The sequence below is a fragment of the Centroberyx affinis genome, unplaced genomic scaffold (assembly GCF_046629955.1).
Source record: "Centroberyx affinis isolate AG114_WGS23_722 - 3 ecotype Tasmania unplaced genomic scaffold, CSIRO-AGI_Caff_v1 ptg001115l_1, whole genome shotgun sequence".
Taxonomy (NCBI): Eukaryota; Metazoa; Chordata; class Actinopteri; order Beryciformes; family Berycidae; genus Centroberyx; species Centroberyx affinis.
The window spans coordinates 64,242-86,742 of NW_027279657.1; the positions used below are offsets into that span (position 1 = coordinate 64,242).

General features: G+C 42.7%; 2 protein-coding genes across 5 annotated transcripts; both read left to right on the forward strand.

The window, feature by feature from the left end:
• Window positions 1–1,369: 1,369 nt before the first annotated feature.
• LOC139647820 (2-amino-3-carboxymuconate-6-semialdehyde decarboxylase-like) lies at window positions 1,370–9,654 on the forward strand. Its single transcript, XM_071523796.1, has 10 exons — window positions 1,370–1,457; window positions 3,519–3,563; window positions 6,391–6,487; window positions 6,599–6,648; window positions 7,054–7,290; window positions 7,552–7,645; window positions 8,124–8,219; window positions 8,435–8,607; window positions 9,034–9,132; window positions 9,592–9,654. Exons 1-10 carry the CDS (start codon window positions 1,401–1,403, stop codon window positions 9,652–9,654), a joined length of 1,011 nt encoding a protein of 336 aa, XP_071379897.1. The 5' UTR covers window positions 1,370–1,400.
• A 723-nt stretch (window positions 9,655–10,377) lies between these two features.
• LOC139647818 (cyclin-T2-like) lies at window positions 10,378–20,963 on the forward strand. 4 transcript variants are annotated; one of them, XM_071523792.1, is made up of 10 exons: window positions 10,378–10,548; window positions 11,224–11,305; window positions 11,446–11,574; window positions 11,893–11,953; window positions 12,608–12,670; window positions 13,983–14,028; window positions 16,488–16,651; window positions 16,947–17,017; window positions 17,532–18,906; window positions 19,060–20,963. In XM_071523792.1, exons 1-10 carry the CDS (start codon window positions 10,391–10,393, stop codon window positions 19,131–19,133), a joined length of 2,223 nt encoding a protein of 740 aa, XP_071379893.1. In that variant the 5' UTR covers window positions 10,378–10,390; the 3' UTR covers window positions 19,134–20,963. The 4 variants fall into 4 exon arrangements, 3 of the variants coding, with proteins under 3 accessions (XP_071379893.1, XP_071379894.1, XP_071379892.1); XM_071523793.1 differs by having other exon boundaries at window positions 17,532–18,174; window positions 18,223–20,963; XM_071523791.1 differs by having other exon boundaries at window positions 17,532–20,963.
• The last annotated feature ends 1,538 nt before the right edge of the window (window positions 20,964–22,501 follow it).

The following is a 22,501-nucleotide window of genomic DNA, read 5'->3' on the forward strand; positions in this document are numbered from 1 at the left end:
AGGCCTAAACATCCTACATAACATACCTATAGCATTGTTATAGTGAAACTATTGTGAAAATAGTGTTATCACTATTTTCACAATTAATTAAGCATTATATGGTCCCCATAAACTCACTATTGATAACCCCGGACACCCTGTAAGTCCTATAGGAATATAGTAGGAATATTGATTTTTCACCAGAGTGGCAGTTGGTTTAAAACATTATCAATTCTCTAAGCCAGATTTAATATCTTCCTTTAAAGGGAATTTGCATTTGCTCTTGAATGTCTGAATAAACTGATCGACAGTAAAGAGCAAGACACAACCATCTAATTCATTTTCATTCCTTCACCGGGTTTATCAAACAATCTCCCTCTGTCTCTGTCTCTGTCCCACTCTCTCTCTCTCTCTCTCTCTCTCTCTCACACACACACACACACACACAGAGAGAGAGAGAGAGAGAGAGAGAGAGAGAGAGAGAGAGAGAGAGAGAGAGAGTTTAGTCTACTAATGGGTGTCAATTAACCACCAGGTGGCGCCTGTTCACCCGGGGCATTCACCTGTCCCGCCTGTGTCAAGCTGGACACTGGACAAGAACAAATAATGATCCTGCAGCGTCAGTTCAATGAACCCTAAGCTATGGCAAAGTCCCTGCATCCACTACTAGCATATGACTTAAAAACTGCTTAACCAAAAGTGCTTATATCAACTAAATTCCAAGGTGGAGCAATTATTGATGAATGAAAAGATGTCATTAGCTATTACTTGATCAATGTGATAAATTATTAGACGCATACAGCTTTAGAGGGAACATTCATCCTGAATGCTCCCCTGATTAATTATTATTATTTTATTTTTTTAAGATAGGCCTATGTCTCCTAAATAAATGTTTTTTACTTGATCTTTCCCTCCATCACAATGAAGATACAAGATAATTTAAAAAAGGTCTTAAGAATTGTTGAATGTGTCAATTTTAACAGCAGCCAGTCATAGGCAGAACTAAGCGTATAAAAAGCTGATTCAGTGTAAAGAGTCAACTGGCAGGCAGCCATAGCATCCTGTTCAGAGAGAGATGCTGCATTATATATAAATATGAAAGTGATGAAAAAAAACAGCCTACTAAATCATCTGGGCTTATTAGGCTATACTGCGGACTGATAGGCCACATTATAGGGGCTTAATAGTGTTTAATAGCATACGGCACGGGCTTTAAACCTGGGTTATAGGCTAAGTAATGAATGACATGGGTGAAGCAGTGACATTCCCAGCAGCCATTCATTCACCTGTCGGTCATTGGTTTCTGCAGAGGGCGGGGAATCAGCTCGCTCACGTTTGTAAAATTGGCTTACGCGCAGTCTGTGTTCTAAATCGCTGGCAGCAGAATTCCACGTTCACCCGCGGGTAAAGAGATCACCAGGATGAAGATTGACATTCATAATCATATTTTACCGAAGGAATGGCCCGATCTGAAGCAGGTAGGCAATAGGAGGGATCATTCAAGGCATATTGCATAATCCCCTGGAGCCTCAGCGTGCGTAATTACACACTGTCTATCTACCTACCAGGCAAAATGTTTACTTCTTCTGTCCATTCTGTTGCTGACACACTTTGCCCATTATCCACGTTACACCTCATTGAATTGAATGCTATTAAAGGCCAGAAAAGGTGTACTGACATGAGTGCCAGTGAGGAGTTTAACAGTCCACTCCATAAATCTGTGTTCTCTCCGGCTGGTTAAACTTTAATCAATAGCTGGAGCTGGCCCTGTACTTCCCTGTCCTGTCTGTTCCTGCTCCTATATGTCTTTGTCAATATGGAGGCCTGGCTTGAGCTAATGATTGCCCATGTTCTGTGGCAGAGAGGAGGGGGGAGTTCATCTGGTGCCCTCACCTCCCACCTGCTCTCCAGGCACATTTCCTCTAAAGTTTTTTGGCTTTCTATTTAGGCAGAGTAATGTGTGTTGATCATGATGACTGTTTATATTGTTTGGAGTTGTAAGATATTAGTGATATTCCTTAAAAAGTAACTTCACACCATCACACTTTTTTTGCTGAGATGTTTGGCTTTCAGTTTTGGCAAGCTGAAATTTATTGACTCAAATAAAAATTGAGTCTGTTATGTAATCCAATAATGTAGGCTACAGTATCACTACTAACGCCAATGCCAACCAGGAACAGGTTCAAGATCCATTTTGGTTTCTCACCAGGTGGGTAACTTGAGGAGAGAAGACGGGAGATAGCATTCTCTTGTTAGTACAAAAAAAGTCAATGCATTCCCCTGATTCTCACTACATTTGAGGGAAAAGGCCAGAGGAGACAATTTCACTTCCACCAACTCCCTTGTCGAATTTGTACAAATTACCCACTAGTCCTGACCTATAGTTCAATAAACCAGCGGGTTTAAAATGAAATGAAAAAAAAAATGAAATAGCTACCGCAAGTCATAGACATCGCAGGAGTTCCTTGAAAAGTTGAAGGGCATAAAACCCACTTTGCATTCTGAGAAGTTGAAGCTTCGCCGTTGCATCAACAAAGTATGCAGTTATTGCTGATCTGCAGGGATATGAAACGGGGCTCTGCCGGCTCTATTGCTCACGTAGGCCCAGATCATCTGCGGCTTCATCTGTATGCATATGAGTCGACATTTGAGCAGCCTCAGATGGCATTCCCTCTGAGTGATCCAGGGTGTTAGTCCTCCGGGATGAACATTGAACCCCTGAAGATGAGTCACCCCTGTTCCACAGCAGGGCCGAGTGGAGGTTACAGGGCCCGGGCAAACTCAGATGTGCTGGTTTTAGTGCTGAAACAATGAGTCGATTAATCAAGTTCAAGTTACACTTTATTGTCATCTCAGTTGCATAAATCTACATATACTGTATATACATCCAACTATACATAGACTGTACACTGTGACATGAAATATCGTTTCTTCAGGCTCAGGTGCAAACTGAACCCGGAGAGGCCACTGCAACTGATCACGCTGCCATCTTTGTTTATCAACAGAAAATTAATTGATTTTAATTTTGATAAACGATTAATTGTTTTAGTCATTTATCAAGTAAAAATACCAAACATTTACTGGTTACACCTTCACAAATGCTAAGATTTGCTGCTTTTCTCTGTTTCATATCATTATAAAATGAATACCTTGGGGGTTTTTTTGGCTGCTGGTCAGACTAAATAAGCAATTTTAAGAATCACTCTGGGCTCTGGTAACTTGTGATGGCCATTTGTCATTATTTTTGACATTGTATAGACTAAATGATTAATCGATTAAGTAATTGATAGATTAATTGATTGTTGGTTGCAGCCCCAGTTGGTTTTGAGGCACTTCAGTGAGTGAGTTTGTCCTGGTTTGGCCTGCTCAGCCCTGTTGTGGAACCATGCTAATGTTTACTTTAAGAGATTTTAGATCTCAAGTCAAGATCTGTAATCCCATGCACAGCGTAATGTGCTTTGTATGTATTTGTATGGAATATTTGTAAAACTGCACAATGTTGTGTTTAGCATAATCACTGAGTGTTGTATGTGTTTCAGAGGTATGGCTATGACGGGTTTGTCCAGCTTCACCATCACTGCAAGGTGAGTCACACTGTACAATTTTTTGAACAGCATGTGTTCAAAATGCACATGCAAGGCGATGCATACTGTGTGTGTGTTTATGTGGGCACAGCATTGGGACAAAGCCAATTCTGCGGTAGGTGTGTGTGAGTGTGTGCTGGTGCACTTATGCAAGTGTATGAGGTGTACTGACCCAGCAGGTTCCCTGGGCTGCACCCAGCCCTGTGGCCCCGTCAGCCCGGGTCTCGCTGTGTGAACAGCTGCAGAACTCAGCATGGAGCCACTGTATCAGCAGAGAGTCACTTCAAACAGAGCAGAACACAGTAGAGCCAGGCAGCTGCTCAGGCTATGCAACTTTTGCCGTCAGACGCTGGGCTTTTGGCATCGGCAAACTGCACATAAGACACATACTTGAATGTGTCACACCAGTGCATCCTAAACATAAGCCATGCCTGGTGCTCACCTGCTCTTAAAGTCCTGATGCAGATGTAAAAACAGATCTAGAGTCTGTCCAAAGAAGACTCCAAACCACAACACAAGTGTGAATGCACCCAAGATGAGGGGATTTACAACCATTAATGCTTAAATCAGTGTCCAATCATTATTGTGTGTATTTGTTCCTGTATTTGAATATAGCTTGAGATCCTGTTTACACAGAATATAGACACATCTTTTGTCAATTTTGATGCGAGGTGTAAATGAAATGAAAAATCTCATTCTCATTCATATTGTTCTATTGTCCATATAACAGTAATCAGCTGTCTGCTGCCATCATGTGGTTGCATTTTCAAGTGTTGTGAAATCTAAAAGGCATAGACGTTAACAAGCTTGCAAATTGCAACAATGAATTGATAAAATGACCCAGAATAGGTCTCAAAATAAATCAGCCAAGAACATTAAATAATTTATCCATTCTTGCTTGCTTTCATTCTTTCTAGTGTGAGCAGATGCTCTCTGGGCAGTTTTTGGCTGGACCACAACAGCAGGGCCAGCCCTACAAACGCGAATGTCTGTCACTGACTGACTGACTGACTGAGTGACTGAGTGATCAAGTTACACCATTGGTCGGCCGTGGCACGTGGCACATCATAGGATCACAGAGCCAGAAATTTCAGTTTCGTTTTCTCCGCCGTCTAGTTTCTCCGCTGAGATCAGGAGCCCGTTTCTCCCACACAGTAAGCAGGCTGACCAATATCATGCATGTAAGCTGAAGCTAAAGTAGAATCTATACAATTATATCATATCACCGTTTATGTCGATGCATATGCGCGAGCTCAGTCCACCTGAAGCCCCTCTGTTCTGTCGGGGGAGAGAGACACACAAACAAGCATGGAGGTTTCATCACGCCGAGGGCTTATTGCCGACCTTCCCGAAGTTTCCCGGGGCCACGGTTACGGCCAGTGACGCTAGCTGGGCGCCGATTTGTTCCCACTGATCCGGCCGAGATTTCGGCCGGGGTCCCGACGACGATGTGCCCCCAGTGTCCGGCGAACAGCGTTTTCAGCACCGACGAGTAACAGAGCGCCTGGCGCTTGGATCAGCAGGATCAATGCGCGCCGTGGGTGGAGACGACAGCGGTGGAGAGAGAGACGGGACGCGCTGGAACGATCAGTATGGATGTATGGACTATTATTCTGTATTAGCAGTCTACAGCCAGGGATTAAAGTGGGCCGGAACGATCCGGAACGGCGTTCTGGCACCTTCGATTAATAAGTAAATAAATCTGATTGGCAGTTTCATACATAATAATAATGACAAGCGAGTTCACAGGGCTGCCAACTCTCACGCATTGACAGAGAGACTCACGCAATTGACATTTATCACACGCTCTCACGCCACAAGTCTATTTTCTCACGCAGTGAAAAACAAATTCATAACTGATAACGTTGCGACGTGAAAAAAGGAAACTGACAGCAGGACAGATGAGACAGAGCAGCACAGCGCAGCAGCGAGTTATTCAGACCATCTGAATAGCGAGAAATATACTCAAATTATTATATTATATTAATATATATATTATATTATTATTATATAATTATTATATTGTAATTTATTCCCATGCATGCTGCACAGAGTAATCTCAGTCAGCGGCTCTTCTGCATCTCTCCCTCTCCTCTCGTGCACGCAGGCAGGAGTGAGAGTGAGTTGCTATGGTTACGGGGACGCTTTGTGTCTGTCGCTCTGAAACTTTCTCATGATTCCCAATAATAGGTTTTTTAGGTTAGTATGCCTATGCAAGATCATGAATGTAAGCACCTAAATGCTGAAATCTAGTAATATAACATAATTTTACATTTTTGGTTAACATTATACAGGGTTGCTGTTTCTTGACTTAATCCAAGAGGTTAGGTGGTGTAGAAATGCAGGAAATTTGTTTTAAATAACTATTTTTTTCTGCCCCCCCCCCCACCAATTATATATCTACCGCCCCTAGAAATGCAGGAAATTTGTTTTAAATTACTATTTTTTTCTGAACCCCCCCCCCCTCCGAAACAGGGTTCCCCGACCTGCCAAATCCCACTTTAACCCCTGTCAACAGCGGAGTTAGTTACACCACTGGTCGGCCGTGGCACGTGGCACACTCATACATGGTCCAGCCATATACTAGGTTTTGACCTAGTCTTGTTTTATTCAGACAGGGGAGAAGTGGAGAGTTAACAGATAAAAACAGATTACACTACAAAATGTCCTTGGCCCACACACTGGTGGTCATGGTTTTGAGAGGCAGCAGGTCCATGCACTGTGCCACACATTAAAATTGACTAGGGACAATATTAAGTTTGCAGACTTTTGCAGCAGTGCCAATGAAGCATGTGAATGGTGCCAAGGTCCTGTTTTGTTTTCCCAGGGTGAAGCAAAGATGATGAGGGATGGCAAGCTGTTCCGAGTGATTCAGGAAAACTGCTGGGATGCAAACGCACGGATACAAGACATGGATCAACATGGTATAAGCACAGTCATTAAATTAAATACAGGGACAGCAAAAACTCCTATGACACAGCCTTTTTCATAGCTTGTGCCTGCCTGAAGATGATATTTCTGTTTATAACATCCAGGTGTCACAGTTCAAGCCCTTTCCACCGTTCCTGTGATGTTCAGTTACTGGGTAAGTATGCGTTTAGTCAGAGAAAATGTCGTCTGATAAAAAGGGGCAATCATATTTTATTACTGGGTGTGCAACACTTGAAACCGAATAGTGTTCCTTGTGCCCAACTGACTGTGAGCTGCACTTATCCACTCCTATTAAAAAAGAAGAGAAGAGCAGAATACAATATATTTTTGGCAGTCTAGTTTAAATTTCTATTACACATCAATCTTCTTGATTTTTAACCACAGCAGCCCATGTCTGTCTGCAAAGCTGCTTTATTTTTTTTTATTTTTTTTACTTTGCACTCAAGTTATAAACATCAACACCTCTTAGATGAAGCATAGGTGTGATTAAATGTAATTCATCTTTCATAGATTTTTCCCCTTGCCTTATTACCCGATTAATCCTGATTTGGGATCACAGGCCAAACCCCACGACACCCTGGATCTCTGTGTCCTCCTGAATGACAATTTGGCCCAGACGGTGCGCAGCCACCCCAAGAGGTTTGTGGGTCTGGGCACGCTGCCCATGCAGGCCCCCGACCTGGCTGCACTGGAGCTGAGGCGCTGTGTGAAGGAGCTGGGCTTCCCTGGGGTGCAGATTGGCTCGCATATCAACCACTGGGACCTCAACGCCCCTGAACTCTATCCTGTCTATGCTGTGAGACGTTGTATACTGTAGTACATGCTTACTAAGATCCCAATGGAGCGCTATGCAATAATACACCAGTGATTAATTAAGTACCTACATTTTTGTTTAGAGGAATTGATGTACAGTAACCAGTCAGCTAGGTTACACTTCTTTTATACTTTTATCTCCATCCCTCTGTATGTAAAGCATGCATACTCATTCATCAAGAAATACTGACCTTGGACATACCAGATTGTGCCCACTGCAATGTGCAATGTGTCTTCCATGCAGACAGCTGAGGAGCTGAACTGCTCCATATTCGTCCACCCGTGGGACATGCAGACAGATGGGAGGATGGCTAAGTATTGGCTGCCCTGGCTGGTGGGTGAGTGAGAAGGAGGAGGAGCAGGAGATATTGAATATGCCCCCTGGTCCAGTCGATAGGAAATAAAATACCCTTGTCTAGAGAAAATACCAGCTCCTTGTCTGCTGTTCTGCTGGGATCCGTGTTTAAATGAACATTGTGTAATAAACTAAACCAAAAGCAAATACACAGTGCTAAACACTGGACCCACTATTATTTATGGACAGAAGTAAACATACCCAACACTATATGCCCAAAAGCTGGATTTCCCTATAGCATTTTCGCTGTAAAATCATGTTTGGTCAATCATGCACATGAAACAAGTTAAAGGAATGCAGATGGGGAATTTTGCGAACAACTATAACCCGACTACAATACTGTTCACTTATACTGTATTTGAAAAATTGACATTTACAGTAGAATAAAGATGACATTTACTTATCTTAAGGTGCAGTGTGAAAACAACAATTATGTTTTGTTGTGTTTTCCCTTCCCAAAGGCATGCCGTCAGAGACGACCATGGCTATTTGCTCAATGATATTTGGCGGCGTCTTCGAGAGATTTCCTAAACTGAAGGTCTGCTTTGCTCACGGAGGTACAGAAGAGACCAGATATTTCAAATTCAGTTCAGAAAGTCACAGCAGAACAATATAAGCACTAAACTATTATTAAAGAATGGTGGGCATTCTACTGCAATGTTGCTTGATATTACTGTGCAAAACGTTTAAGAGCACAAGGATGCAACAGGATACTATGAGCCACAGCGTGTTGTTATTTGACCTTTAATGCGTTTTGCTTGTCTGGTTACAGGTGGCTCTTTCCCGTTCACCATAGGCAGGATTGAACATGGCCACAGGGTTCGCCCTGACCTGTGTGCGGTGGACAACAAGATCAACCCACGGAAATACCTCGGCTCTTTCTACACCGACTCCCTAGTCCACGATCCCGTCGCCCTGAAGCTGCTCGTCGATGTTATTGGAAAAGTGAGCTGCTCATTTGTCAGCCGTGCCATACTGTTGGTCTTTCATTGACTTTCACACTTTCAGCTTAGTGAAGACACCGAGGGAATATGACGCTGCCAATATTATTATATTAATATATAAATAATTTCTAGGCTATGGCAGGGATGGTTTGGTCAAGCTCATCCAACTTTGACAACCAACCAACCAGCTTTCTCTCTCTCTCTCTCTCTCTCTCTCTCTTTCTCTCTCACACTCACATACACACACACACACACACACACAGTATATATATATATATATATATATATAGTAACTATTGATACCATCATCAGTTTTACCAATATATACATTATGTATATGATCATTTGTTCAGTAGTACCGCTACAAGAATCATGGGATATTCAGCTAGTCTAAGGCCAAGTTCACATGTATCTACTCCTCATTCAGGACAAAGTGATGCTGGGAACAGACTATCCATTCCCGCTGGGCGAGCTGCAGCCTGGATCACTGATTGAGTCCATGGATGAGTTTGACGAGAAACTGAAGGTAACATTATGTCCCTCTCCTACATGCAGACAATGCAGATATCATAATTATATTGCCATGAATTGTTGTAAAATGAAATGACAAGGGACATTAACAGACATGGCAATGACTTTACTTTATAGCACACCGGATAAATCATAGCTAGGTTAAGCAGAAAAGAAGTAGGCTTATTAGCAGTAATGGAAAGGACACAGTGCTGTAATTTGGAATTGGTTATTGGAAGACTTTTGGAAGAAATGTCTTTAAGTCTGCTAGTCTTCAGAGGTTAATTGACCATGTATTGTAACATGGGGAATGGAGTTGTGATTCCCAATAACAAGCAAGCAGATCTTGTTAAGGGTCAATAGTAAATACTAGAGTCATTCTTTAGTCTTTTAAATGAGGATAAATGAGGGTACAGAAAAGGCAGTGATTAGATAGAAAAAATCTTAAAATGGTTTGTACACTTTTGTATTGCAGGATAAGCTGTTTGCCGGAAATGCACTGGAATTTTTGGGCCTCAAAAGAGAACAATTTGAGTAACATGAAAAGCAGATACATCTGCTACACACAAGGATTAAATGAAAATGTTTCATTTACACATTCTAATAATTCCAAGGAAAATATATTTTGTGTTATCTTGTACAGTAGATACAACCTATTTTATTGTTGTTTGGATAAAAATGTATTTAATTAAATGCTTTCAGTATTCAAATTTGTGAATTGCTTTATTTGTTTGAACTCAACAACCACATCAGTGCCTCTGGGAATAGAAAATGCAGGCAACCATATTTTGTATGTATAGTGTCTCAGGAGGATAGTGTTGAACATTAATTACACTTTGGGTTCACAATCAGCATTGATGATGAACAGAGACAAAGATAATGAGGATTATTATCTTAATCTCTGACAGAAGCCATGTGTCATCCAATTGGCCTAAAGACATTCTGTATATTATGTAGGCTAATTTATAATAATGGTATGATTTGTAGGCTGCTAATTTGAAGTCACACTAAAACAAAATGCACTAATTTCAAAGATACCGAGGGAAACACACTAAGGCTAAACCAAGAATTGGAGGGCATTAATGATAAGAATTAAACAATAATAGGTTATTCACCTGCTGCTACATCGTGGTTATAAATTGTATTAAAAAAAAAAAGAAGAAGCATACATCGGGGTTTCAAATCCACCACCATCGAAGAAGTAGCTTGTTGTTTCCTGTGCCAACTGGCGTCACGTCCGCTTTCTCGATGCCCTAAGCGAATGTTGGAGAGCAATGGCGGCGTGCCGGGGGTCTTCGTCGAAATGGTTTTTCACCCGGGAGCAACTCGAAAACACGCCGTCTCGCCGCTGTGGAGTAGAACCGGACCGGGAGCTCTCCTACCGGCAACAGGCGGCGAACCTGATCCAAGACATGGGCCAGAGACTCAACGTGTATCCTTTGTAAACAAACTCTCATTCGGCTAGGCTGGGACAGACATGGCGCTCATTCTCGGTGTGGGCCCTTTAGCTAGCTAATTTAACCCGGCTGCGGAGGTTAGCGGACAAGGGGTTTGTGACGCTTTGTTATATTTTTGTCTTAGTTACCGTTATTTTATGCATTCCTTATCTGCAATGTTGATGTCATTTACGTTTTCCCTGGCTTTCTAGCACTCTAAATAACGGCAGTGTCCCTCGAAGCTTGGCGATGAAAAGGCCACTAGCCGAGCTTGCTAGCGTCGCTAGCCTGTCGCTAGTCCTTCAGCAACCCCGTATCGTTTGAATAAATATGTCTCGCTCCTACGACCTGTAAGATCTCAGTTAATCAAAAAACAACGATTAGCTTCAATAGGACAGATAACTTAATACCCAATGTTGTCACTGTGTTGCTGGCATGATGTCGGTTTGGTTCCTGTCACATAGCTAGGTGACCAGGCTTGCTAGCCAGTTGTCGTTTGCCCACCTGTCGTCTTTCACACTCTGTCCGACCTCAGTCTTTTAAAACGCGACACAGCAGTTTATGGGTTGGCTTGATATTACTAATAAACGGAACGATTCACCTTATGCTTGCAACTTATGTAATATAAGTGGATTTCCATTCATAACTGTCTTCCTTGACCCACCCTCCAGCTCACAATTAACAATAAATACAGCTATTGTTTACATGCATAGATTTTATATGCACCACTCTTTCACCAAATTCCATAGAAATGTAAGTATTCAGTGATACCACAATATTGCTTTTGATGTAGGCTATATTTTACCCGTCAGAATATGACTTGGATATATCACCATTTAGTCAGTACAGGGCTTTATTTTGTAATGCCTCAATGCAATGGTTTTTTTTTACAGATAATTTCTCCAACCACCTTATTCCTTGCTGCAAAAGTGGAAGAGCAACCTCGGAAACTCGAACATGTGATCAAAGTTGCACATGCTTGCCTAAACCCCCAAGAACCGCCGCTAGACACAAAAAGTAATGTAAGTTCGGGTAGATCTGGGTATTGTAGGTTTGAAAATGATCTTCCTTTCTGCATCTGTCTTTCCACTTCTCTCAGTGGTCATGGTTTGCCTATGTCTGATTGGCTGTGCAAAGCTCCCTTGCCTTGTCCAAAGGGCTTATTTGGCCTGTTTTGGCCTGATGTTGGTGTCTACTGAACACCTCCACCTACCACCACTCACATTAAAAGAAACAGAGCCTCTCTGTGTGGAGTTTTGGCACTTTAAAATCAGCTGTTAGGGGGTTTGATTAATAGACTCATTACAATTGTTATGTAATGACTGTCTATCAAACTTCAGGCATACCTCCAGCAAGCTCAAGAGCTGGTGATACTTGAAACCATAGTGCTGCAGACCCTCGGTAAGTAATGGTGACTGGAGTGGATGACTTGAGAGAGAGAGAGAGAAAGCGCTTTGTTTATCATAATCATTATCATCGGCTTATCATTATCAATAAGAGTGTGGCATGATTGACCGCTGTTGATTTGTTTATCAAAGCCTGTTGAGTGAAATGTTTTATCAGCTGCCGAATGGGTTACTTGTCAAGTACATTTCTTCAGTAAATCATGTAAAGGTGACATGTCATTCTCTCTCAGTGCCGATATTCATTTCGTCGTATGCCATGGAAACCGATAAAGTCTTATTAGAGGAGTTTTCAAGGGAATCTTGCCAAATGTTATCTCCGCATTCAGTGCTTTAGTCACCATGACAACATTTTTTGTCAGCTGCAACCATCTGTGTGTGCAGTTTTAAAATGCGTGTAATACTGAGATAAATACCTGTCATTCAGAGTGAAAACATTCAGAACTGATTTGATTGCACTCTGTTTAGACCCGGCCGAATTAACTGAATTGTACATCAGGTCCAACTGTTCATTTATAGATATTTTTCTTATTTGAATCAGAATTGATAGTCGAAAATGTTCTGAATTAGATGTATTTGCTTGTGCATAAAATGACATGTCACCTCCCAACTGTGTCTGTGTTGAACTCACCTGTCATGTATTTTGTTCCAGGCTTTGAAATTACTATTGAACACCCACACACTGATGTGGTGAAATGTTCCCAGCTAGTGCGAGGTAGAGGCTTCCTTCTTTGCTCTTTGTGCCCTCTGCTCTTGTCTGTCCCACCTCAGATACGGGTGGGGAGGGGGGTGAAAATCCTGCTGATTTCATGTTTACATAACCACACACACCTGTTCTGTTGATGACCTTTCGAGTCCATTGTCCCTTTATGTGACATAGCAACTTTACATGAAAGACTTGATTTCTTGGCACAGATTGAGCCAAGTCCAGGACTGAAGCGTATGGAAATTGAGATTTCACTGCAAGGTTTTGCTCAGATCAGGAGCAAAATGTTTATCTTAAATGTTTTGACTGGTGCTTCGCAGTGTCATACTGTATCTCAGAAACTGACGCCTTCCATGGTGGTTTTGGTTGACGGCCTAAGGTCTGCTTCTGGGTTGCACTTGGATTGTGTAAACAGTGTGGCCGTAGCACTAGAATGGAAAGAAAGGCCACTTCCCTGCCTGACCTTAGATTTCTTAGATTGTCTTTTTACCTATGTGTTTGTTTTTGGCTTTCCTCACGAGGTTGCCAGAAAGCTCAAGGATTAAAGAATTTTCTGTTACCATTTTTCTTATTTTCCATTGTCTGTTAGACAGTATGATACGGTTTGGTTCCTGTCACATAGCTAGGTGACCAGGCTTGCTAGCCAGTTATCGTTTGCCCACCTGTCGTCTTTCACACTCTGTCCGACCTCAGTCTTTTAAAACGCTACACAGCAGTTTATGGGCTGGCTTGATATTACTAATAAACGGAATGATTCACCCTATGCTTGCAACTTATGTAATATAAGTGGATTTCCATTCATAATTGTCTCCCTTGACCCACCCTCCAGCTCACAATTAACAATAAATACAGCTATTGTTTACTTCCCTGCCTGACCTTAGATTTCTTAGATTGTCTTTTTACTTATGTGTTTGTTTTTGTCTTTCCTCACGAGGTTGCCAGAAAGCTCAAGGGTTAAAGAATTTTCTGTTACCATTTTCCTTATTTTCCATTGTCTGTTAGACAGTAATGTGATGAATTCGCATCATATTACAGGCTTAATTTATATAATTATCCAGCTTACTTCACATTTCCTTGATGCTAAGCTTGGTCTGTCGGCTAGGATGTTTTTCCCATCTCACTGTTCACTGGCAAACAACCTCCATTGAATGTTATTTTCAGTCTTGGCCTTGGCTTAATCAGTGTTTTCGAAATGAACTAAAAGGTAACAAATCAGCTCCTCTCCTAATGATAATCCAATTGTTTTGGTCGACAAAAACAGTAATCTTTTGTTTTCTTTCTTTTTTCTTCCCTGTCTGTCTCTCTCTCTCTTCCCTCACAGCAAGCAAGGATCTGGCACAGACTTCCTATTTCATGGCTACCAACAGGTTGTTATCCTGCCCCTCCTTTGTTGCACTGTGACTGCACACCATAGCTTCCTGTAATGCAGGTTACCCTTTCAGTGTCCAACGGGCCCTACTTGCGCCGGTGGTTGTTGGGATGCTTGCCTCCTCCCCTCAGCTCCCCTCCCCTGGTTGAGGGGAGCAGGTCAGGGTGGCTCGTAGCGTTACCGGCCCCGGTTGCAGTGCGGTGTATTGTACAAGGGACCAAGAGTTGGCACAGATGGGTTGAATGCAAGATGTGAAGTGTAGTGGTGCGCTTGAAACCCACACGTTTGCTCGGTTGCGAAAAAAGTGCATATGTCTAAAAGAAAGACACTTTGGTAGCCTGAATAGCAGCTAAAGATTACACAGATGTAAACATTTCGTAGAGGTCCTTCCGGTAAGTACCGCAAATTCGTTTTTTTTTCCTTTTTCATATTCATTTGTGCAAAATGCAGTATCTGCTGAAATATTTTTCACTTTTCGCAGTATTTGCTTGTCTTAACATGCACATTTTTTCTAGCTGTTCAACAGCCTTCTTGCATAAATCTAGCCTATTTAAAAGATAAGAAAATGAAAACATGTTGATAGTGACCCATTAAGGACCTGCAATGTCCATCCATCCACACATTCCTTAAGCATAGAGTATCTCTTGTGTATTGACCACACCTGCTTGTGTTTTATGCAACTGGTGATTGTTATTTATTCTGAAGTGAGGAAAAAAACGACCTCCTTGACATTTCTTTTAGTAGGTAGACTGGGTCCTTAAAGGGTTTGTTTTTAGCCTGTTGTAGAAAGGGATTGGTATTAATTTTAAAGTTTTTGTCTCAAACTTTTGAACATTAGTTAACCTGATGTACAATGTCTGGACCCTGACTGCAAACGATTCTGGGCATTTCGCACCCAGCTTGCGTAGTTCTTGCTATAATTTATTGAAAGAGTGAAAGCAGGAGCCAAGGAATGTTCTTAAAACGGCCCAGAAGTACGCTGACTGATATTGATTTGTTTTGAGTTTAGTCAGGAAAACTAAGATTCCTATGAATCAAAGGATGTAAGATATAAATCCATCTGAGACGGAGGTATGAAATTAACTGCAGTCATCAGTCAAATGCTGGTAAAGGTTGGCTGTGACTGATAGCTTTGTTTACTGGTAATGTAATCTGAAATACCAGACTCCAGACATTGTACTTGTCTCTGTGCCGAAGGTTACCATCCAGCTCTTACCAGATGCATTTTAAAACACAGCGCTCAGTGATGGCTAGTTCTGCAGCCTGAGACTTGGATAATGTCTGTAAGTCTCACAGAGTGCTGCTGAACTTAGATATTACATGGACCAGACTTGCCCTGAGGATCTTTCATATCACATTATTTATAAGTGTATAATCATGGCTTAAGTGCCTGGATAGGTGATTGGGTTGAACTGACTGTCTGCCAAAAAAAATCCCTGCCTCAGTGCTAATAATGTGATGTTAATCAGATTTATATTAGGTTGGCCCAAGATGAACTTGTGCCCAACTTGATAAGAAAGAACACAAGCCTTCAGTGGTGATTTTATTTGTCTCTGTAGCAGTCGATGTCTGTATTTCTGTGGTAAATACTTGGATGGTAGCCGTTTGTCTATTCTCATTTTAATGTTAGTTGTAATGTGCAATGTTGTTGTTAATGTCTAACCATGAACTATTTTTGTATGACCCTTTGAACTTCCACAGTTATAGCACACAGTTAGACTCATCAATGATGATGATTTGTCCTCGAGTCCTAGGTGACATTAGCTAACATATTCCATCTGGGGAACGCTTTCATCCAAAGCTTTCTTTACAGTGCCATGAGTGCACACATTTCAGTGAACCCCTAATATTGTCAGGACTAGTGCCTATCCTTTGTCATGCAGTCCGTAGCAAGAGAGACCTTAAAGCATCCCCACAGAGGGGCATGTAAGAGCAGCCCCGCACCGCTTAGTTTTACAATGATGCAACTGTCACATGCGTTGCCTTAGGATCCAGTGTGTTGGACAGAGGGCCGCCTACACTTAGCTGCTGCACCCCCCACCCCCCATGCTCCACCTTTGAAACCAGCCAAGCTCTTTGAAATTCACTTCACTCAATTCAAACATTACTTTTAACCTTACACGCCTTTATTTGCTTGGAGGTTCTAATAAATCATTAACTTAAGCTCTTAGAGATGTTACAGAACCTGTATTTGGTTGTAGAATTATTCAGGTGTGTGATCAGTTTCAAGTATAACAAAACATTCTGCTGGTGTGTTTGTTTTCTGTGTACTCTTGCAAACAAAGCTGCCAGTGAATTAATGCTGTCTGCTCCTTCTTGTGTTTTCTCTCTCTTCTCCACATGTGTGACCAATCCTGACGGTGGCCTGGCCTGAACCTGCACACAACACACTCATACACATACATGCTGTCTCACACACGCACTCATTCTCTCTTACACACACACACACACACACAGTCTACACCTCACCACCTTCTGCCTCCAGTACAAGCCCACGGTGATCGCCTGTGTGTGTATCCACCTGGCGTGTAAGTGGTCCAACTGGGAGATCCCCGTTTCCACTGATGGGAAACACTGGTGGGAATATGTGGACAACTCAGTCACTCTAGAGCTGCTGGACGGTGAGACTGAAATGTGTTTTATATTGCCATAATGTATTGGACTATATTGATTTATCAATATTAGTATTTGTAAACAGCATCTTTGTAAACAACATCCCTGTGAGAGTATAGCTAAATGAGACAAAGGACAGAGTTTCATTGTGTTAATTGAGGACAGCAGAAATGTTCTTTGAACTTGGCCAAATAGTCTTGTGCTTTTGAATTTTGTGGTGGAGTATCACCTTTGTCACGCTGTAATACATTTTGTTCTGTCATTCAGTAGTGTGATGACTCCATTTATGTCTTACACTTGTAGAGTTGACTCATGAGTTCCTGCAGATTCTGGAGAAGACGCCCAGCCGGTTAAAGAGAATACGAAACTGGAGGGTAAGATGCATGGCTGCTCCATGCTGCCTACAGTGTAAACAAATGTTTCCTTTTAAAATGTTTGTAACCTTTTATTGTTAGATGTTTTTTGTTGGGGTTTTGGTGGATTGGGTAATTTTTGGTGTTGGCTGCATGTCTTTATCCTAGTGCTGCTGACAGTGTAAAAACGGTTGTTAGTTGGATACATATCATGCAAACAATTTCAAGGTCCATGATTAGATGGTCTAATCATGGGCCTTACAGGAGGGGGGCTATAATTCTACATATAGTTAATTTTACATTTTTGTAACCGTGATGGAGCATTATGCATCGTGCTAATTATATTATAATTGGACAAAGCTAAACCACAAAAATCCAGATTGTAAATGCACTCAAGATACATTGAAGATCCAGTCACCCAGACTTCATTCCGAGGTCTAAGTACTCACCTCAGAGTGCCAAATGCTACTTAAAACCAAATTAAACTCTTCACATCCTCATATTAACACATCTCCTTCCTCTCTCTACCTTCTAGGCAACACAAGCTGCCAAAAAGCCCAAGGGAGATGGCACCCAGGCAGACAACTCCTTTGCCGGGCCTTCCATGCTCCAAGACCATTCCCTGGACTCCTCCCTCCCCATAGTCTCCTCCTCCAACCCAGCTTTTTCCAAAGCAGGCCCCTCCTTCACTGTGTCCATGCCTGGCAACTCCGGAGGCGCACCCCTCTCTCTGGACGCCATGGCTGGCATGTACAACCCAGCAGGCCACAGCGAGTGGCCCCAGGCCAACCCGGGCCAAGCGGGGTACCCCTCCACCTCTATAAAACAGGAACCCCTCAGTATTCCTCACCAAGGGCCGGCACTGTCCTTGCAGACCTCCACCTCCTCTTCCTCCTTGCTGCAGCACCCGCCGTACAGGACTGAGAAAACGGTAGAATTCAACCCTGTTAAACACGAACACAAAGGAGCTGGAGGGGGCGGAGGAGGCAAGCATCAACCACCAACCCAGCCTGCCTTCCCTCCTCCCCCCCAGCCGCCGCCGCCTCCTCCTCCTCCTCCACCACCTTCTCTGGCTCAGAAGCTGTCTCTGGACAAATACAGAGAGAAACATGCTGCAGAGCTGGCAGCCGCTGGACAGAAACGCAGGCTGGAGCAGCATGGAGGAGTAACGGAGTATGATGCAAGAGGGGATTCCTCCTCCTCTTCCTCCTCCTCTACCTATGCACCCTCCTCTACTAGCCAAGTAGACCACAGAAAACATTCGCAGCCCCACCAAATTTCCCAGCATGCTTATGGTGGTGGCAGCAGCAGCACTGCCTCCCCTTTGAAAGTGAAACTCCCTTCCTCATCTTCAGGGCAAGATAGGCGCCACCACAGTGATAAACGGGACAAAGGGACGGGCTCGCTCAAACTCCGCCTGCCTATCTCTACATCAGGCGGCAGCTCCCAGCTGGACAAAAGCGAACAACCGGGCAAGGAGGAGCTGAAGATGAAGATAAAGGTTTCGTCATCCGAGCGCCACAGTTCATCAGACGAAGGCGCAGCAGCCAACAACAACAAGAGTAAACATTCCAGTCCGCTGGTGAGCAAGGAGAAGCAGCACCGTGGAGCGGAGCACGGCCTCCATCGCCACCACAAGCACGGCCACAGTCACTCTCATCCCCACACACACAGTGGGAACGGACGAGGCGGGCCGGAGGGGCCGGGCGGGGGGGCAGCACTGCTCCGGAGTCCTCTGGGACTGGTCGGCGTGGAGGCGGCATCCTTCATACCTCCTGGATCCACCTCTTCGTCCTCCTCATCCCGTAAGAGGGCTCACCCCGAGGCCAGCCACAACCACCACTCTTCCTCATCCTCCTCTTCTTGCTCCAAAGTGAGCAAAAGCTCCAAGGGTGGCACTGGTGCTGCAGGTACTTCATCTTCCTCTTCCCCCTTTTTTCCTCCTTGCTCCTCTCCTGTACTGCAGTGTGTCTCGTCTGGCTCACAGCTCTATGGCTAACCTCCTCCCTCCCCCCTCCTCCTCCTCCTTCTTGTTTCTCCTCCTCCCCTCCTGTCACACCCAGGTGGGCTGCGGACCTCTCAGCAGTTCCCTCCTCCTAGTGAATCGGCACACGAAGTGGGCGAGCAGAGACACTGAGTCCACCGCTCGACGACCGTGGCCGCCACACGGAAATGGCAACACACTACCCACAGTCGAGACTTTGAAGACTATGCTCACTTCCCTGTTAAGTGCCCCAGGAAAACAACTCATTATGTGATGATAAACCCTTTATTGAAAGGCAGAAAAACAACTTATTAGCAAAAAAATGAAAAGAATTGTTGGACTTCTCAGTTTCTGAGAGAAGAGATATAAAAAAAGATGAAAAATTATGCTTCCTGACGGTCAGATCTCTGAGCAGCGATGCTCAATCCTGTCTTTCTATTAGTATGTCAAATTGCTGCTTTGTTCTCCTTGGTCTCCGAATGGGTCCGGATGAGTGTGTGTGGTTGAGTGTGTATTTTGACGGGGGAAGGTCCATCCCTAATGATTTCAAATCTCCACAGGGGAAAACAAAAGTATTATAAATACCATAAAAGGCATGGAAGGTGCAATTTCTCCATTTTCTTACTTATTTTTTTTTTCCTTTTTAAGTAGTAATTTAATTGAATCACATTTCTACAACTGTATGAAGGAAGCCACCTTACGGGTGGAGATGAGTTTTAAGTTCTGTTTGCTGGAATTCCATTTAGTGCAGTCAGTGGACGCCGATATTTTTTTTTAGGTGTTAAGTTCCATCTCTACAATTAGTTTCATGTCTTCATTTCTTTTTATACTTCAATACTGTACGTATGATCTGCATGTTTCAATCATCAAAGGGATGTAAAAGCAGAATGCTGACTCGCTGTTTACAGAAAGTGGAGATAAATGTACATACGTTTTTGTATGTTTAAAGAAAAAAAAAAGCTATACCATGACTACTCAGGTTTGGAGCTGCTTGTAAGTATAACAGGATGTCTATATACCTATAAAAGACTCAAAAGACTATTGTAACTTGTTGATGTAGGAATCGGGCATCATCAGGTTAATGATTGCAGCATTCCAGTGGTGTGTGCTTCTTAGAGCCTGTAGTTGATTTGCCTACAGAGGGCGCCGTACTGTACTTTCCATCACAGGAAATATCAAAAGACCCCTCCGCAACACGGGCACATCCAAAACCAACTGGTCACATTGTCAGAGCGATGCAATTTGTACCGATTTAATTATTTTTTTGGACCTCCAAGAAGACCTTAAGCTGGATGCCAAAGGCTGTGCCTCAAAAAGAAAAAAAAACTGAGACAATAATAGTGCTATTGAAGTTTACATAACCCTTTTTGCTTTGAAGTGCATTAAAAATAGTTTCATGACTTGGCGCTGTAGCCCCGTAGATGTCAGTCCGTGAGGGGATATTATGTAAGATTGTTCAATGAACCATGAACAGTGTATTTATACAGTATAATAAGGCAACTTCTGGGCTTCCTTCACAGCAATAGAGTTGTCAATACAGTGACTGATTGGCTGTATGCAAACCGATCAACAGGATATGTTGTAAACCTCAAGTATCTGCCATCTGGACATCTGTGATCACTTTTGTATCATTGGCATCATCATCCAGTTGGTTGAATTGCTCATTAGGTCAGAATTTTGTCTTTTGTCTGTGACCAATTTAGTCACATGCTGTCTTACACAAGTCAGTTTCATACACTAAACGGAATATATTGTTCTCAAGTCTGGACATGACCAAGTCCTCTCTGTTCTTGACTGGTTAGTCCTTTATTTTAGTGTGCAGAGTATATGATGAGGCTGGTTTGTTTGTACCCTGATAACAATAAGTGATTTTACTGTTGGGCACACAGAATAACGGCAGTTGTGGAAAAACAAGTCAGGCGCGCACAACTCTTGACATCCTTTTTTTGTTTTCATTTAAATACTACAAATAAACATCAAAATTGCCACTACCTTGAAACATTATAAATTCTATGATTGTTTGTTGCTGTTATTCTGCATATGTCCTTGTTACTTTAGTCTCTAAGAGTTAAGAACTTACTGATGTGTAGATTCAGTCATGAAAAAAAAACCACTTCACTTATGGATGGCATGCCTTTTCTTAAGCACAAATTTTTATTATTTTATTATTCTCTTATTCACTTTTGCTGTTTATAAAATACATAGATGTATCCTGCAATGAAGATCAATTGATAGGCACATTCAAAAAGTTAATCTCAATTTTAATATATTACACATTATTGACAATTAAGAGACCTACAGTTATACAAATAGATGAAAAATATCAAGGTGTTCACATGATTGGCACAAATTGCAGAAGAACCCCCCCCCCCCCCCCCCCCCCGGTTAAAGTAACTGACATCTAGCTGTCTTGTCTACTGTAGATTCTACTAGTGTTCACCAGGCGCTATGGATAAAAGTGCTTCTCATTTACTACCTTTACAACTGAAGGCTTAAGTGTTGATCGACTTCATTGTTTTCATTCTTGATGTTCTTAGTAGGACCTCATGTTCCCCAACCAATGACACTACCACTTTCGGCAGCGTAGGTAGCTGGTCCTTCCACGATCGCTACAGTCTACTTAGTGCTTCGAGTCACCAAATGTCATAATCTTAAATGTCCCTTTACACCCAAAAACATTCTCCCTCTCGGTGCAATTCTATGTTAACCACACAGTCCCTCTGGGTGAGCACAGCGATGTTTCTTCTGCATTTCCCAAGAGTTCACTCTAGTCTCGCTTTGGGGAATGAACGCGTGCTTCAGCAGTTGGTCTGCAGATGGCCGTAGTTTCTGGTCACTAAAGTTAAGAGAAAAAGTACTTAAAGTAAGTTAGGGGACCTATTCCCAAATATACATCTATAAATATAAAAATATGCAATGACTTGAAGCCCCAACTCAACCAGTTTCACATTGAATTATTCATTATTTAAACTGGTCGCACAATTTAATTATTCCTTAAGTCAATTTTTCATCAAAACTAAGCTGTAGGTTATTTATTGAAGTTGAAGTTGAGTTGAAGCAGATGGTGAGCAGGTAAAATGTCTTAAGCCAAGTAATTTACAGTCAACAAGGGGGAATATATTTAACAGTTTTCACCAGAGGGGGCAAGAGGTCTCACCTTGTCAGGCAGATTTTAACAAAATCCTTGGCGTTATCTGAGAACCCGTCAGGCAGGGAGGGCATCAACCCCCTTCGAGCGCCAATGTAGAACAAGGCGGCCATCTTGTCCATGTGTGCCAGCGGTGGTTTCCCTGTGGCCATCTCAAACACTGTGCAGCCCACGCTCCATATGTCCGACTTCCTGCCATATCCTGTCTCATTGATAACCTAGGGATGGGCGGAACATGTTGTATGGTGTGAAAATAGATTTCCAAGGCACCCCAAATCTTTTAGTCTTTATTCTACTGACGCCTACAGATCTCGATTCAGGTCAAACTTGAGCTTGTCTTTGGCCTGTAATGTCAGAATAGATGGATTTGCAT

What these genes read in the sequence shown, in the direction of transcription:
- LOC139647820 (XM_071523796.1), top strand. Translation starts at nt 1,401, where the DNA reads ATGAAGATTGACATTCATAATCATATTTTACCGAAGGAATGGCCCGAT. An exon ending in AGCTTCACCATCACTGCAAG is followed by an intron (nt 3,564 to 6,390) that starts GTGAGTCACACT and finishes TTGTTTTCCCAG; the next exon opens with GGTGAAGCAAAGATGATGAG. An exon ending in CTGTGATGTTCAGTTACTGG is followed by an intron (nt 6,649 to 7,053) that starts GTAAGTATGCGT and finishes TTGGGATCACAG; the next exon opens with GCCAAACCCCACGACACCCT.
- LOC139647818 (XM_071523791.1), top strand. Translation starts at nt 10,391, where the DNA reads ATGGCGGCGTGCCGGGGGTCTTCGTCGAAATGGTTTTTCACCCGGGAG. An exon ending in TATTTCATGGCTACCAACAG is followed by an intron (nt 14,029 to 16,487) that starts GTTGTTATCCTG and finishes ACACACACACAG; the next exon opens with TCTACACCTCACCACCTTCT. An exon ending in AGAGAATACGAAACTGGAGG is followed by an intron (nt 17,018 to 17,531) that starts GTAAGATGCATG and finishes TCTACCTTCTAG; the next exon opens with GCAACACAAGCTGCCAAAAA.